Source organism: Triturus cristatus, chromosome 8, assembly GCF_964204655.1.
Source record: "Triturus cristatus chromosome 8, aTriCri1.1, whole genome shotgun sequence".
NCBI lineage: Eukaryota > Metazoa > Chordata > Amphibia > Caudata > Salamandridae > Triturus > Triturus cristatus.
In genome coordinates, this window is record NC_140591.1 from 6,857,059 (window position 1) to 6,874,148 (window position 17,090).

Here is a 17,090-nt window from a genome sequence, read left to right on the forward strand (position 1 = left end):
AAGAAAGACCACCTTAAAGGACAACAGCCTCAAAGGACAGCTATGTAGAGGCTCAAATGGGGACCCCATCAGAAAGGTTAAAACAAGATTAAGGTCCCACTGTGGAATTACAAAAGGAGTGGGAGGAAACATGTTTGTAAGGCCCTTGATAAACCTCAGAACAACCGGAGATTTAAATAGTGACGGTTGATCAGGAAGGCATAGAAAAGCTGATAAGGCAGATAAATAGCCCTTAACCGTAGCTACAGCACAACCCTGCTGAGCCAAGGAAAGAGCAAACTGGAGCACATTAGAAAGATGGGCTTTTAAAGGGTCAATGGACCTCTCTCCACACCATTTTACAAATTTAGACCACCTATAGGAGTAAATGGACTTGGTGGAGTGTCGCCTGGCCGATAAAATAACATCCACCACATCAGGCGGGAGAGAGAAGGAACTCAGGTTGCCCCGTTCAATCTCCAGGCATGAAGGTGTAAGCTCTGGAGGTGGGGGTGTAGAACCTGCCCCTCCGACTGCGAGAGGAGGTCTGCCCTCAGAGGGAGACAGAGCGGAGGGCACAAGGAGAGGTGGAGAAGATATGTCTACCACACCCTTCTTGGCCAATCCGGGGCGATCAATATGACTTGGGCCCGGTCTTGGCGAATCTTCCTCAGAACCCGAGGAATCAAGGGTATGGGAGGAAACGTGTAAAGGAGTTGCGAGCCCCAACTCAACTGAAACGCGTCCCCCAACGCCCCCTGCATCGGATACTGGAGACTGCAGAATGACGGGCAGTGAGCATTCTCGAAAGTGGCAAACAGGTCCACCCGAGGTGTCCCCCACGTCCGAAAGACGTGACGAACCACCTCCGGATGGAGCCTCCACTCGTGATCGGCGGAGAACTGCCGACTGAGACTGTCTGCACGTACGTTCAACACCCCGGCCAGATGATTTGCCATCAGACAAATCTGATGGTCCTGAGCCCAGGACCATAGATGTAAGGCCTCTCTGCATAGACAAAGAGATCCCACTCCTCCCTGCTTGTTGACATACCACATCGCGGTAGTGTTGTCTGTCAGGACTTGAATCGACTGACCGCGAAGGGAAGGGAGGAAGGCCTTGAGCGCCAAATGTATCGCCCGCAATTCCAGAAGGTTGATGTGAAGCAACCTTTCCTCTGGAGACCAAAGACCCTTGATCTCCAGATCCCCCAGATGAGCACCCCACCCTAAGGTGGAGGCATCCGTTATCACCGTGGCCACCGATGGAGTCAGATGGAAGGGCTTTCCTTGAGACAGATTGCCCTCCACGCTCCACCAAGATAGATCCGCTGCAGCTTCTCTGGAAACCTTGATCGACTCCCTGAGATCTCCGTTGTGCTGATACCACTGCTTGCGGAGGCAACACTGGAGCGCCCTCATGTGCCAGCGTGCATGGTTGACCAACAGAATGCAGGAAGCGAACAGACCAAGCAGGCGAAGGACCTTCAGAACTGGAACAACCGCTCCATTGTGGAAGAAAGGGACCATCTCCTGAATGTCGAGAATTCTTTGTGGAGGAGGAAATGCTCGACACACAGTAGTGTCCAGTACCGCCCCTATGAACAGGTTGCGTTGAGAGGGCACCAGGTGAGATTTGGGCACATTGATCGAAAAACCCAAGTCGAATAACAGCTGAGATGTTACCTGCAGATGACGCTGCACACTCTCCGGGGACTCTGCCTTCAGAAGCCAGTCGTCCAGGTAGGGGAAAACTGGAATCCCCGACCTCCTGAGATGAGCAGCCACCACTGCCATCACCTTTGTGAAGACTCGAGGTGCGGTAGTAAGACCAAACGGGAGGACCGCAAACTGGTAGTGTTGCGACCCAACCGTAAAACGGAGATACTTCCTGTGCGACTTCAGGATTGGGACATGAAAGTATGCGTCCTGCAAGTCGAGCGACACCATCCAGTCTCCTTGCTGCAACGCTTGAAGAACCTGCACAAGGGTCAGCATCTTGAATTTCTCCTTTTTCAGGTAAAAGTTCAAGATTCTGAGGTCCAGTATCGGACGCAATCTGCCGTTCTTTTTGGGAATCAGGAAATACCGGGAGTAGCATCCCTGACCCCTTTCCTGCTCCGGAACCACCTCTATTGCACCCTTTTGAAGCAAAGCTAGAACCTCTTTCTGCAGGAGAAGCAGATGGTCCTCCGAGCAGTAATCTTGGCAAGGAGGGTAAGGGGGAGGAAACTCCCGAAAGGGAAGGGCGTACCCAGTCTCTACGAGGTTCAAAACCCATAGGTCTGTCGTAACAGATTTCCAACGCCGCAGAAAGTAGGACACCCAACCCCCCACAGGTCTTACATGATCCGGGATGGGGGATCTAGGGCTGCTTCCCTGAAGCCTCATTGGGAGCAGAGGAGGAGGAAGAAGAAGAGGGGTTGCGTCCAGAACCTCTCCGTCCCCTTTGTCTCCCTCTATAGGATCTATAGAGGGGATTCTGCTGTTGCTGCTGCTGCTGTTGCTGCTGAGGCTGTCGGAAGGAGCAAAAGGATGTTCTTCCAAATCCTCTAAACTTCTTAAAACCAGAACCCTTAGCAGGAGCTTGCAGACTCAAAGACTTAGCCGTTAACCTGCTGTCTTTAAATCTTTGTAGGGCAGAGTCTGCCTTCTCTCCAAACAACTTCTGCCCATCAAAGGGCAAATCCACTAAAATGGCCTGAACATCCGCGGAGAATCCCGATGAACGAAGCCATGCCTGCCTTCTTGTGGCTATGGATGAGCCCATTATCCTCGCCACCGAATCTGCCGTATCCCGCCCTGATTGGATTACCTGTCTGGCAGCGGCCTGAGTGTCTGCAACAACCTCCAAGAAGGACGTCTTATCACCCTCAGACAGCTTAGGGGCTAAAGACTTCATTGAGTCCATTAAGGCATGCACGTAACGACCCAGCAAGCACGTGGCATTGGAAGACTTTAGTGCCATACTTTCTGAAGAGAAAGTCTTTTTAGCCGCCTGGTCCACCTTTTTGGACTCCCTATCTGCGGGAGACTGAGGGAAAGCCCCCGAAGCGTGCTTTGAGCAGGAAGCCTGCACAACTAGGCTCTCTGGAGACGGGTGTGTAGATAGAAAATCCGGATCCCCAGGCGCCACCCTGTATCTTCTCGCCACCTGTCTGGAAACCGCCGGAGAAGAAAGTGGTTTTCGCCATACCTCCAAAACAGGCTCCAAGATGGCCTCATTAAAAGGCAGTAAAGGCTCTGACGTGGAAGTTGGATAGTGTAGCACCTCCGTCAGCAAGTTCGACTTATACTCTACTGAGGGTAACTGTAAATCTAACAGTTCTGCGGCCTTTTTAATAACAGTATGGTAGGGTGCCAGCTCTTGTGGTGGAGAGGATCTTGATGAGGTGTGCTCCCACTCCGGGGTCGTATCCAGGCCACTAGCCTCTTGTATTCCCTCAAATTCATCAGAGGATGTGTCAACCTCACCTTCCTCTACCTCTGCCCTATACCTTCCTTCCTCCAATACCCTTTGGGCCTCCCTTCTTGATCGAATCTGGGGAGCCGGCGTCGTCGACGTCGTACGCGGCGTCGGTGGAGCCAGAGGTATAGGAGTCGGCGGCGCCATAGACGGAGTCGGCGGCGCCGGACACGGCGCCGATGGAGTCGGCAACGGCATCGAGGAAGGCTCTGAAGCAGGACGATCCAGCCGTAGCCGTGACGGATCCCCAGACGGCGCCGGAAACTGCCACGAAGGCGCATTCGGCAGAAAGGGCATAAAGGGGGCCTGAGCGTAATGCTGCGGCACCCCTAACGAATACGCCATGGGACCCACGGGACCAGTTGGTGCTCCGGATGGGAAGGCTGCCCTATTAAAAATACCATACATGGCATTTAAGAATGGTGTAGAGTCAGTACCTGGAGCAGGAAACTGAGGATAAGGTACAGAACCTGTATCCCTCTGCGGAGTACTTGGCAACGGCGCTGTAGTGTCCTCTACTGGAGCCGTAGAATCTTCAGGCACCGGAGTAGGCTCTTCCCCTTGTTCCTGTTCACCATCCGAAACAGGCGACTCCACTGGAACCGGAGACAACGCCGGTGACGGCGCCGGGGACTGCGCCGGGGACTGCGCCGGTGAACGTACTGGAGCCTGCTTCGGCGAAGGAGATCCTCCCGGAGATGGAGAAGGAGAAGGAGAAGGTGACCAGTCCTTACTTTGACGTCGCCGGGGCGAAGCCGACCTAGACTTCCTGCTCTTCGAAGACCGGCGTCGTGAAGAAAGTTTTCTTTTCTTGTGATGTTTCCTTGACTTCGATGACCTCGAAGTCGACGACTCCGGCCTCGACTTCTCCTTCTTTCTCCCTCTCTTCTCCTTACCGATCTTTGCCATAAACAGCTTTGCCTTCCTTTCCTTCAACGCCTTAGGATTCATCCTCTTGCAGCATGCACAATCTTCAACATCGTGGTCCGACGAAAGGCACCACAAGCAGTCCTCATGCGGGTCCGTCATCGACATGTGGCCGCCGCATTCCCTTCAGGGCTTAAAGCCCGACTTCCTCGTCGAAGACATTACAGATTTTACAACAGTAACACCTTACAACTACTAAGTATCAGGAGAGTACTGGAAAAAACAGTTGCGCGACGACGGCGGGGAACTGACGTCATCACGCCGACGTGGGCCTCTTATGGCTCCGGTGACGTCATACGGAGTCGCGAGCGGAGCCGATGCATTATGACGTCGCCCACGTCGATGTGGAGTGCTGGGGAAGAAAAGTTCCGTGGAATGCTGGCGCAGGGGATATTCACAAGGTGAGGAATCCACTGGCAGATGTATCCATCAGAAGAGTCGAATATGATGACGAGGTTGCGAGCGTGGTCTGTAGGGGTGGGAGGGTTTCAGAGGGCGGGGGGCCACCAAGTGTTGTCCCATGCGGAGGGGGTGGATCCAAAGATGAGGACTTGTTTATAATAGGACCCATGTGCACCGCATCGACTTGCCGTTGCCAAAGCTTGTTGTCTCTGTACTACAGATATCTTAGGGCTACAAGAAGCTCCAGCCTCCAGCATCTCTTCCAGACAAGATTTTTGTCCCCACCACATCCTCTGCACCGTGGGCCTGTATCTTTGGTGAGCTTCTCAAGGTCCTCTTGCGACTCCTGTTCCTTTGGCCTGTGGGTCCTTGTGAGGGTCTTTGGCTTCAGTGGGCTCCCTGCTTCCCTGGGACTTACTCTGTCCCTCCTGCAAATGGTGAGTCACTTGGACCTTGCTGGTCCCAACATCGCTCCGTTATTATTTACCAAGTCCGTTGCTGCTGCCAAGGCGTGTTGGTGCTCCCGCCGGACACCAAACCCCTGGATCTCGACTTCTGATGTGGGACAGCTCATGAACAGCTCCTGGTCTCCCACAGCATCACCTGGTCCTCAAAGCTGCAGCAACAAGTTCACCGTCATCACTCCGGCATCTTCTGTCATCGGTGGTCATTGCTTTTCTGTGCCTCCTGGTCACCTCTGAGTAGCATAGACTCTGTCCCCACTGCTTGCAGGTTCTTCTCTTCAAGAATCCACCCTTGGATTCCACCTAACTTTTTCACCTTCTTCTCCAACGGCATCTTTCCTGAAGTCCTCCGTTGTGGTCTACGGCAGTTTCCGATGTCATTTTGCAACTATGCACCCGGCTTCCCTGGTGTAGGTATCCTGGTTCCTGAGATATCTACGGGTGGGATGACTCTCAAACCTTCATTCTTTCACAAGACTTCTTCAGGGTCCGCTGGGAAGTGTCCTTCTTCTTGAAAACTGCAACGTGACTTTCCTGTTGACTTGCATTGAGTACGTGGCTGTGTTTCCACTCTGCCCACAGACTCTGTGGGGCTCTTGGGTACTTACCTCGGGTGGTTCCTTGTGTCCCCAGTTCTTCTGAGTCTCCTGATCCAAGTCCAGACTTTGATCGCAATTCACATTCCACTTGTTTAGTATATGGTTTGGTCTCCCCCTGGAGACCACTGTGTATATGGGCTTACTTACCTGTTTACAATTGAGGTATTGTGTATATTGTGTTGATAGCTCCAGGTAGGAGATATACTAATGTGTTAGTGAGTGCGTATAATAAATAGAACTATTTTTATAACTGCACTGTGTGGTTGTTTTTCGTTTAACCTACACTATATGATTAGTTCTGGTAAAACAAGCTGCTTTACATTCTTTCTGGACTAAGTCTAAAGGCTGCTCTCCACAGCAAGCACATAGAGAGCTTTCTAAGGTTGTCTAAGATCACTAAAATCACCATACGGGTTGTCTGGATTAGTGCAGGTTGCTACACTTACACATACGTGTGCACCATATACTAAGCTCGCCTCCTACAGTGGGGCTCTCTTCAAGTCCCCCCTCACTCTGGACACGGTGTCATGTCCATACCACAGACTTTAGTTTTTTCTGAAGTTGTGCCCTCACTGTGGCCTCTAGATAATGTTTGGAGACATGTAGCCACCATTAGCCATAGGTCTTCTGTGGAGTTCTCGCTTCATCCTGGGCTCTAGGATTCACACAGGGACACATCTCTGCCCTCGCTCTGAACTCTTGGGGAGCACAGTTCAGCAAAACACCCATTTGTATTTGAGAAGTCCATAAATTACTGACTCCATGCTGCTAGATGTTTACTTCTAAAACATTGAGCAAAGAGTTATTTCCTCTTCAGGAACAAAGAATTACCTTCTAAAACGTTACACATGCCTAAATTAATCTTCTTATAAAAACAAGAAAGGCAGCTCCACCCCAAGCAATCTTCTGGACGCTGCAGTCAAAGCGACGCCAAATAACCGGCCTGAAACCCACGCATAAGGAGAGGGAACTCTGCTTTTGTATAATATACTCAAAATCTCAAGGGCCACATATTTTGTGGATTAAGTAATAGATATAAAAGTGTGCACCTTTCCAGCAGACACTTTCCTCTTCCAGGTATGGAATATGTAAGTACCTCGCCTGTGAAACCTGCCAATGAGCCTTTAGTTATCTCTGAATCAGGAGCATGAAGAAAGCCAGGCCTGCATCCTTTCACAGTGGAGGACCATGAAGAAGCCAGGCCTGCATCCTTTCACAGTGGAGGACCATGAAGAAGCCAGGCCTGCATCCTTTCACAGTGGAGGACCATGAAGAAGCCAGGCCTGCATCCTTTCACAGTGGAGGACCATGAAGAAGCCAGGCCTGCATCCTTTCACAGTGGAGGACCATGAAGAAGCCAGGCCTGCATCCTTTCACAGTGGAGGACCATGAAGAAGCCAGGCCTGCATCCTTTCACAGTGGAGGACCATGAAGAAGCCAGGCCTGCATCCTTTCACAGTGGAGGACCATGAAGAAGCCAGGCCTGCATCCTTTAACAGTGGAGGACCATGAAGAAGCAAGGCCTGCATCCTTTCACAGTGGAGGACCATGAAGAAGCCAGGCCTGCATCCTTTCACAGTGGAGGACCATGAAGAAGCCAGGCCTGCATCCTTTCACAATGGAGGACCATGAAGAAGCCAGGCCTGCATCCTTTCACAGTGGAGGACCATGAAGAAGCCAGGCCTGCATCCTTTCACAGTGGAGGACAATGAAGAAGCCAGGCCTGCATCCTTTCACAGTGGAGGACCATAAAGAAGCCAGGCCTGCATCCTTTCACAGTGGAGGACCATGAAGAAGCCAGGCCTGCATCCTTTCACAGTGGAGGACCATGAAGAAGCCAGGCCTGCATCCTTTCAAAGTGGAGGACCATGAAGAAGCCAGGCCTGCATCCTTTCACAGTGGAGGACCATGAAGAGGCCAGGCCTGCATCCTTTCACAGTGGAGGACCATGAAGAAGCCAGGCCTGCATCCTTTCACAGTGGAGGACCATGAAGAAGCCAGGCCTGCATCCTTTCACAGTGGAGGACCATGAAGAAAGCCAGGCCTGCATCCTTTCACAGTGGAGGACCATGAAGAAGCCAGGCCTGCATCCTTTCACAGTGGAGAACCATGAAGAAGCCAGGCCTGCATCCTTTCACAGTGGAGGACCATGAAGAAGCCAGGCCTGCATCCTTTCACAGTGGAGGACCATGAAGAAGCCAGGCCTGCATCCTTTCACAGTGGAGGACCATGAAGAAAGCCAGGCCTGCATCCTTTCACAGTGGAGGACCATGAAGAAGCCAGGCCTGCATCCTTTCACAGTGGAGGACCATGAAGAAGCCAGGCCTGCATCCTTTCACAGTGGAGGACCATGAAGAAGCCAGGCCTGCATCCTTTCACAGTGGAGGACCATGAAGAAGCCAGGCCTGCATCCTTTCACAGTGGAGGACCATGAAGAAGCCAGGCCTGCATCCTTTCACAGTGGAGGACCATGAAGAAGCCAGGCCTGCATCCTTTCACAGTGGAGGACCATGAAGAAAGCCAGGCCTGCATCCTTTCACAGTGGAGGACCATGAAGAAGCCAGGCCTGCATCCTTTCACAGAGGAGGACCATGAAGAAGCCAGGCCTGCATCCTTTCACAGTGGAGGACCATGAAGAAGCCAGGCCTGCATCCTTTCACAGTGGAGGACCATGAAGAAGCCAGGCCTGCATCCTTTCACAGTGGAGGACCATGAAGAAGCCAGGCCTGCATCCTTTCACAGTGGAGGACCATGAAGAAGCCAGGCCTGCATCCTTTCACAGTGGAGGACCATGAAGAAGCCAGGCCTGCATCCTTTCACAGTGGAGGACCATGAAGAAGCCAGGCCTGCATCCTTTCACAGTGGAGGACCATGAAGAAGCCAGGCCTGCATCCTTTCACAGTGGAGGACCATGAAGAAGCCAGGCCTGCATCCTTTCACAGTGGAGGACCATGAAGAAGCCAGGCCTGCATCCTTTCACAGTGGAGGACCATGAAGAAGCCAGGCCTGCATCCTTTCACAGTGGAGGACCATGAAGAAGCCAGGCCTGCATCCTTTCACAGTGGAGGACCATGAAGAAGCAAGGCCTGCATCCTTTCACAGTGGAGGACAATGAAGAAGCCAGGCCTGCATCCTTTCACAGTGGAGGACCATGAAGAAGCAAGGCCTGCATCCTTTCACAGTGGAGGACCATGAAGAAGCCAGGCCTGCATCCTTTCACAGTGGAGGACCATGAAGAAGCCAGGCCTGCATCCTTTCACAGTGGAGGACCATGAAGAAGCCAGGCCTGCATCCTTTCACAGTGGAGGACCATGAAGAAGCCAGGCCTGCATCCTTTCACAGTGGAGGACCATGAAGAAGCCAGGCCTGCATCCTTTCACAGTGGAGGACCATGAAGAAGCCAGGCCTGCATCCTTTCACAGTGGGCTTCAATGAAGCTCTCGACTGGCAATGAAGAACGGGTCAGCACCAGTTCCGATGTGGCACGCCTTGGCCTTCATGTTAATAGAACAGATGGATCAGAGCACCTTGCGTTACTGGAAGAGGTGTCATATCTAACAGCTGAAGGCTTATGTCCAGCCTGCCTAGTCCCTTTTCTGTCCATGCAAAGAACGGCGTGCAGGCATAGGCTATAGACTTCATAAATGCATCTTCTATGAGTCATTTGTTTCTAACATAGTCATTCTGAAAATCTTCATGCTTTCACTTTAGAAGGCAACTTCCCTAATTCTGGCACCACTGTTTGCAGTGAGCCCAAATTCCCCACTTGTGTGCCCTCTGTGACACCATCTCATGTACGATGTCTTCGCTGCAGAATGCCTGGAGCCTAGATCTGATGAGAATTGTTGTTGAGATATAATTGTTAGCTGAGTTTGAAATCCTTCCTCTTGTCCTTGCCTCCACCCTTGGCACAGCTACACTATCTTTTGAGCGGATGGTAATTCCAACTCAGTCGCGGTCTCATCCAAGCCTGAAGGCTCTGGCATCCTTGAGACGGCACCTTCTGGTCAAGCTACGCTATGATGGCAGCTCTTTCATCAGTTGCCTCTTGGATCCCAGCGTGTGTGCCAACATACCCTGCTATTGAAAGCCACAGCAAGACAAACCTACCGTCCCATTCACTGGGTCAGTCGACTTGAACCATAACACCGGTGGTGATTCAAGCTTCTCGGTCCCGCGTGTCCCCACTTTCAGGCCTAAGGGGCTGGTGGTGACCCAAGTGCCAGGCTGGACCTGGGGCACGTGCATTACTGGGAGTTGTTGTTGTGGTACCGGAGGCTCTGGCGCTTCAAGTTTCAGCGGGGGCACCGGGTTAGTCTTGTAGCTCACCTTTCCTGTAGAAGAACAGAGAAGACAAAGAATGGCTCAAGAGGGTCAGCATGAAGACAGGCTGCAGGAGATGCGCGTGGACATCTTTGTCCTTGCACCCTAACTATGATGACACAATGCAGGTATTGGACACCTCTGGAACTGCGACGAGGGCTAACGCTGGCCTGCAACCCCATACATACCCACAATTTTATATCAAACACTGAAACAAACATTTATCTACTAGCCCATGTTGGAGTGGACATATGTATTTACACTCAGTTTTGGAGTTACATTTTTTACCACAAAAAATTAATTGAGAGGGAATGGCCTCATAAGTTTTCACCACAAACGTGTAAACAAACGTCACCTTGTATTCACACCTGTTTAATCAGAGCAGCAAACTGGTTAGGTTTTTAAAATGTCCAATAAATATATTTATAATATTAATATATACATACAATTATATAATTCAAGGTGTGTAGGAATTCATCAATTGAATATTCATGTTGGATAAATAGGAAACCTCAGGACCTTAGTTGGATGCTAACAAGACCCGAAAGGGCAAACCTAGTTGGCAGTGCATCCCCCGCACATCTACTAAAATGTCAACCGCCTTCCACTGAAACACTACCCAAGCCTACAGTGCAGTTCAAAGGAAGAGTCATGAAACCATCAGCAGAAGAGCAACAACACCTACACAGTGTGGGGAAGGTGTTTGTGGGCATCTGTGCATTAGTGTGGTGGTGCGTGCATGCAAGTGTGTATTTGGCTTGCGTAGTGGAACTCTGAGATGTAATCAGACAGTGAATGATAGTTGTACTCACACCTATAGAACGAAAAAATCATTTGGGACAGAGTTTTCAGACACAGGAGGGGAGAGCATGTACAACAAACCGAAAGCGTGGACCATGGAGCCCAAGGTCCACAGATGACAAGACAGCTGCTGAGGTATGTTATGTTATGTTAAACAAACTTATAAAGCAAATGGCTGCCCCAAAAACGCCCCAACAACGGGGCGACCCAGTTGAGAAAAGCTTCGAGTCTGAAGGCAGAACTTTCACCAGAGCCATTTTACCTTTCTTCGAGGGAGTCTCAGGTCGGTTATCGGACTGCTGCAGTTCGTTGGTATCTGGAGCTGGGGTGACCATGCCCTGCGGGAGGCCGTCTTGAGTTCCTGGCACTGGTGGTGGGTTCTGGCCCGGAGGGAATACTGGGCCCGAGTCTGGGCTGTTACTCACAGAACCATCAGCAAAGAGAACCTAAAACAGCAGAATGAACATTAGAGTCTAGAAGTCTAAAGAGACGAGCAGCAGCGACAAGATCCAGCCAGAAGCACTATCTGCTGGGGTAACCGCTCTTGTCACTATAATCCACAGTGTGGAAGTGATGTCACATGCTCCTTGACCTCTAATGGCATCACAGGACACGACATGTATTTATTAATGCAAATCTGTCAGAGACCGATGGGGCTGTTGGCAGACAAGTGTGATTCCCCTTATAACGTGACAAGAGAATCTGGATTTCATTAAAGACACAGAGGCTAACATTATGCATGTTTCTTTTAATGCTAACTCCAAGCAGCCACTTTGAAGCAGTGCATCATAAAACAAACAGTTCTAGAATGGAATCTTCCAGATGTACAATAGTCATGCACAGAGAATAATCTGCCTCTTTTAAATGCAAAGTAATAAGGTAATTTTTCTTTTGTAACTTTTCTTTTTTCTCTTTTTGTGTGCATTCCACATGGAGAAAAACAAGAACTTAACGGAGGGGTTATGGAATGATTCTTTCTGACTGTCTTCCTTCCGCTCTGAGCAGTATTGTGAAGCGAACCAGTTAATTTGAAGTATCTGAAATCAGAAAGAGTGTAAATGTCCTGTAGTCATGTAGGTGTGAGAGAACGTAACAGTGAATAACATGATGTATGAAACGGAGTAACAATTCGAAGGAGAATATAAGTTGTATTATAAGCAATGCTTTGAATAAAGGTTGTATTAAAAACAGTGCACCTCAATTGTTCAGCAAATCATTTAACAACCCACGGGATGGGGAGGGTGGGATAGTGTTAGCCTTGTGTCTTTAATCAAATCCAAATTCTCTTGTCATGTTATTAGGAGAATCGCAATTTCATTGAAAGACCGGAGGCTACCATTATGCATGTTGGTAGTTTAGTAACACCACATCTGACATATGTTCAATTGGTTTACAAAAGTGTTTTGCAAAAGTGTTAGAATTTGACCAATCAGCTACTTTAAGAATGTCATTTATTTTACCACCTTTCCAGAAGGATTTACTAGCCATCGAGCCTCTTATTGAGTGTGCCTGAAATACCTTGAGGTCAATGCCAGCGAGTTGCATTGCACATTCAACCCATCTTGCAATAGAGGCTGAAGTTATGGGTTTAAAAGATTTCACAAAGGAGATAACTAATTGATTGACAGCAATCGCACGATGTTCACTCATTCTCGAATCATATTCTTTCATGCAATCTACCACACAAAGTTTTCTGCATGCGTCGTACTTTGGATAGAAAATTGTATCCAACATAGTCTTAGTTCTTCTAATAATCTCGAAATTGCCGCCAAAGGCATCATATACTCTATTACTTACTTCTAGTGCTTCAACATCTGATACTCTACGGCAGGAAATTAATCAGAGAAGAGACGCAAGTTTATTGGAAAGTCTCCTCTTATCTAGATATCTATTCTGAAGCCGTTAGTAAATAAGTCTAGAATTAGTTTAAAATCCCATAGGTTCTCATATTTAGGTTTAGGGGGTCTCCTTAGTCGGATACTTTTCATAATTCTGCATATTATGACATTTTTACCTATGGTTTTCCCGTTAGTTAGTGCGTGGCCTGCTGAAATAGCTGATCTGTAGCAATTCATTGATCTGTAAGTAATCCCTCTCTCATATTGTTCAACTAAAAAGTTTGCTACGTGTACGATAGGAGCCTCCATGGAATCCAGGTTCCTCTCCAGGCACCAGCGTAGCCATGTTCTCCAGATGCCATTGTATCTATAGTGGGTGCCAGGAGCCCATGACTCTCTCGAAAGATCTGTGATTTCATTGGATCTCCGGACACTTTCCAGGCACGAAGGTTCAAAGTCCCTGTCTGGACTAGGGGGTGTTCCCTTCCGTCTAGGGCCCACATGCATCAAAGCAAAAACCGGTCGCAAACGGGCAGATTCTCAGAATCTGCCCCTTTGCTGCCGGTATTTTTGCATTTGGGATGCATCATCCCAAATGCAAACATCGCATTTTAAGTAATCTCTAAATTGCGATTACTTAAATTGCCATTGCATTTAAGGAATCGCTAATTGAGATTCCTTACATGCAATGCATTAAAGTAAAAAAACTAGCGATTTCGCTAATAGGGGGCACAAATTACCATGGTGCACATGCATCAACATTCTGAAAAGCGATTCCTTATTAGCGATAAATAAGGAATCGTTATTAAGGAATCGCTTTTCAGAATGCATCAACAGATTCGGTAAAAATGAGCGATTCCTCAAAAATCATTTGTGAGTAGAGCAAACACCGAATAGCAATTACCGATATCGGTATTAGCGAAATCGGTAATTGCGACTTCGCTAATACCGAAATCGGTAATAGCAATTTCGCATAAAACGGGTCGCTCGGGAACGTCCTGATGACATCAGCACCAGGAAGTACAGCTGCCCCACCCTCATTCACTCGCCAGAGGAGCACACAGGAGGAGCAACAGGAGGCAGCCTGATCCCACAGATTGACCACTGACAAGACTTCCACCCCACCCTCACCAGGATGGACAAAGATACATCATCCAGCGCTGAATCTGCAAGGAAGAGGAAGCGCAAGTTCTCCGACCGGGAACTGGAGCACCTGATCGAGGGGGTGAGCAGCAAACATGATCGGCTGTTCGGGAAGCTGTCCCTCAAGGTGCCAGAGGCTGAAAAGCGGTGCATTTGGCTGCGCATCAGAGAGAGGGTCAATGCGGTGGGAGTGACGCCCCGCAGCATAGATGAATTAAAAAAGAGGTGGTACGACCTCAGGAAGCGGGCCAAGGAGAGGATCGCTGAGAGGCTCCGGGAGGCATCTGGCACAGGAGGGGGACCATCGACAGTGCCTGCTAACACTGCCCTGGAGGAGCTAGTAGAAGGGACCATCGAGCCAGAGGCGGTTGTGGGAGTGACACAGATGGACACCTCCGGCGCAGCCACAAGTGCCCAAGGTAAGATGCATGGCTGTGCCCCTACTCCGCATTGCGTTAAACCAATCCCATCCCCCCATCTCGATCACAGTGTGCAGGCAGAAGTGCACCACACATCTTCACCCATTACAGTAGTGCATCATGGGAGTTGCAGTCATGTTAGCCTGGTGTGCATGTACAGTAAGAATAGCAACAATATTTTCATCAAGCAGTAGAAGATAGACATAGATTCAAATATTGTGATTTATAGAAGGACATGTATGACATATTACAAACTGTAGTAGTAACAATCCAACTAACCATGCACTGTTTCACACACAGATGCATCTCCTGGCGATTCTGATGACAGCGGCCGGCTAATCATCTCAGAGACACCAGCAGATTCTGAGGGCGACACACCGGCGGAGGGTCAATCCCCACCTCTACCAGCATCCATACCACCACCACCACCACCACCACCACCACCAACACCTGCTGCTCCGCGAACCGCAAAAAAACACCAGAGACGCCGGGCACAAGTACCCCCCATGCAGGTGATGGATGCATGTCCGAGTCCTGCAACTTCATCGCCCAGAAGTCCAACACCCGTACCACCGCCTGCAGCACCACCAGCACGTGTCCGAGTCCCACAGCGGCGCAGGTCCCTGCGCAGTACATCGGATGCAGGCGACCTTGCAAGCTCCCCATATGTTGGCATCGAGGCACAGATGCTGCGTGTCCAGCGCCTGCAGGGGAGACACATGGGTACCATCAGCATCCACATGGCGCGCCTAGCAAAGGAAATGTGTACCCTGACTGCGGCAGTGCGGGACATGACCACTGTGGTGGCAGAGGGTAACAGCAGACTCAGCGAGGACATCCAGGACCTCACCCGTGCCATGAGAGCAGGGCATCACTGCGAGAGACGGAGGCACAGGCAGACCTTGCTCCGTTCCGCTGCTACTACCAAGGCCATCACTAGGCTGTACAACAGCACTGCTGTTCTGTCCCGCCGCTCGGTGTCACTGCAGGTGGACCTGGGCCATTATTGTGGTGACGTTGCGAAGGCCCTAGGTCAGGTTACCACTGCAGTGGAACATTTTCAGACCGGTTCTTTCAGTGGCAGTGCCTTGGAAGGGGAGGACGGCAGTGAGGCTGCCTCAAGTGTCAGCAGTGTTTCCGTGGTGGAGGCGAGCACCAGGAGGCGCAGTTTGCGCTGCACCACAGCCACAGGGACAGGCCGTGGTGAGGTGGAGGAGACAAGTGAGAGGAGGCTGGGCGTTCGTGGCAAGCACCACTAGACAGACTGTAAGCCATCCATGAGCATGGGGGGGGGGGGTAACCAGGGTCCTCTCCTATTTGACACTTGCACACCCGTGACTACAACGGGCAAGTTTAGTGACTCTTGTTTTTTTGTGCTGTTATTTTCGTTCATGAGTGCCGGCACATACATCAGTGCTCCTCTGCATTAAACAGTAGCACCAAAAATGAAATTGTCATGGTTCATTCTTACCTGGGTCAGAAATGATGTTGCGTGATGTATGTCCGCCTCCTTTGGCCCTCATCTGTGTGAGGGACGTGTGCCTGTCGGTGTTGTGCGGGTGGTTGGTCATCCCGGTAGTCGTAATTCCTGTCCACCTCTATGGGTATCCCCCTTCTGGTTGCGATGTTGTGCAGCATTGCACATACAGCTATTATCCTGCAGCAGGTGTCTGGTTTGTATTGCAAGGCACCACCAGTCTTGTGTAAGATTCTAAATCGACTCTTCAGAATCCCAAAGGTCCTCTCAGTTACATTTCTTGTGCTTATGTGCCCCGCATTGCAGGATTGATGTAGGGGGTGAGTATATATTCCCGCAGGGCGTATGTACTGTCACCTACAAGATGGAAGCAAAGGTTTAGCAACGGTGATGTATATACATGTGTGGTGCACATTTTAGGAAGAGGAATGTGTACGTACCAAGCAGGAGGCCCTCTCCAAATTCTCCGTTGAGTAGGCGCCTGTGGATGCCACTGTGTCTGAAGATGTAGGAGTTGTGTGTGCTCCCCAGAAACTGTGCCAATAGGTCCGTGATGATGTGCTTGGCATCGCACACGACCTGCACGTTGATAGAGTGGTAGGACTTCCGGTTACGGAATATGTACTCATTGGCTGAGGGTGGACAGATGGGGACATGCGTGCAGTCGATGCATCCTATGACATGGGGGAATTGGGCCACCTGGTAGAAAGCCTGTTTGGTGCGGTCCAACTGCAGTGGGGTTGTGGGGAAGCTGATGTGGGTGTGTATCATTGTCAGCATGGCATCAATGAATTTGTGGAAGAAGCGTGAGAGTGCGCTTTGCGATACGCCTCCCGCTACGGCGATGACCCCCTGGAAACTTCCAGAGGCCAGGAGGTACAGGCTGCATAGGACCTGGACGTGCGCAGGAATTGCATTGGTCCAATGTGTCTGGTGCTGCAGTAGTGGTTCCAGGTCTGCAATTAGGCGCAGGATCATGGCACGATTCAGTCGATACTTGTCGTACACCTTATCCTCATTCTGTCCTAGCAATGTGATGCGCACTCTGAACACTCTCTCCTGGACCCTTCTCCTGCGCTGTCCTGCTGCATTGATTCGCATCCTCCTTGCAAGCACGTAGAGGGCTGCCATTTTGTGCAAGCCAACAGGGTATCCTGGGCCAATTTTAATGGCTTACTGATTGGTTCCATCTGTGGCACATGTGGCTTGTTTTTTGTAAATATTTTTTACCTCCAGGTTCTGATTCCCCTTAA

General features: G+C 50.2%; 1 protein-coding gene across 1 annotated transcript in view; it reads right to left on the minus strand.

The window, feature by feature from the left end:
• Nucleotides 1–17,090, minus strand: part of SPAG17 (sperm associated antigen 17) — a 1,802,643-nt gene that overhangs the window by 517,922 nt on the left and 1,267,631 nt on the right. The window contains exons 30-31 of the mRNA XM_085620708.1: nt 11,223–11,406; nt 9,947–10,170 (exon numbers count right to left, since the gene is read on the minus strand). Coding sequence (XP_085476834.1) covers nt 9,947–10,170; nt 11,223–11,406 — 408 coding nt within the window. The remainder of the gene's footprint in view (nt 1–9,946; nt 10,171–11,222; nt 11,407–17,090) is intronic.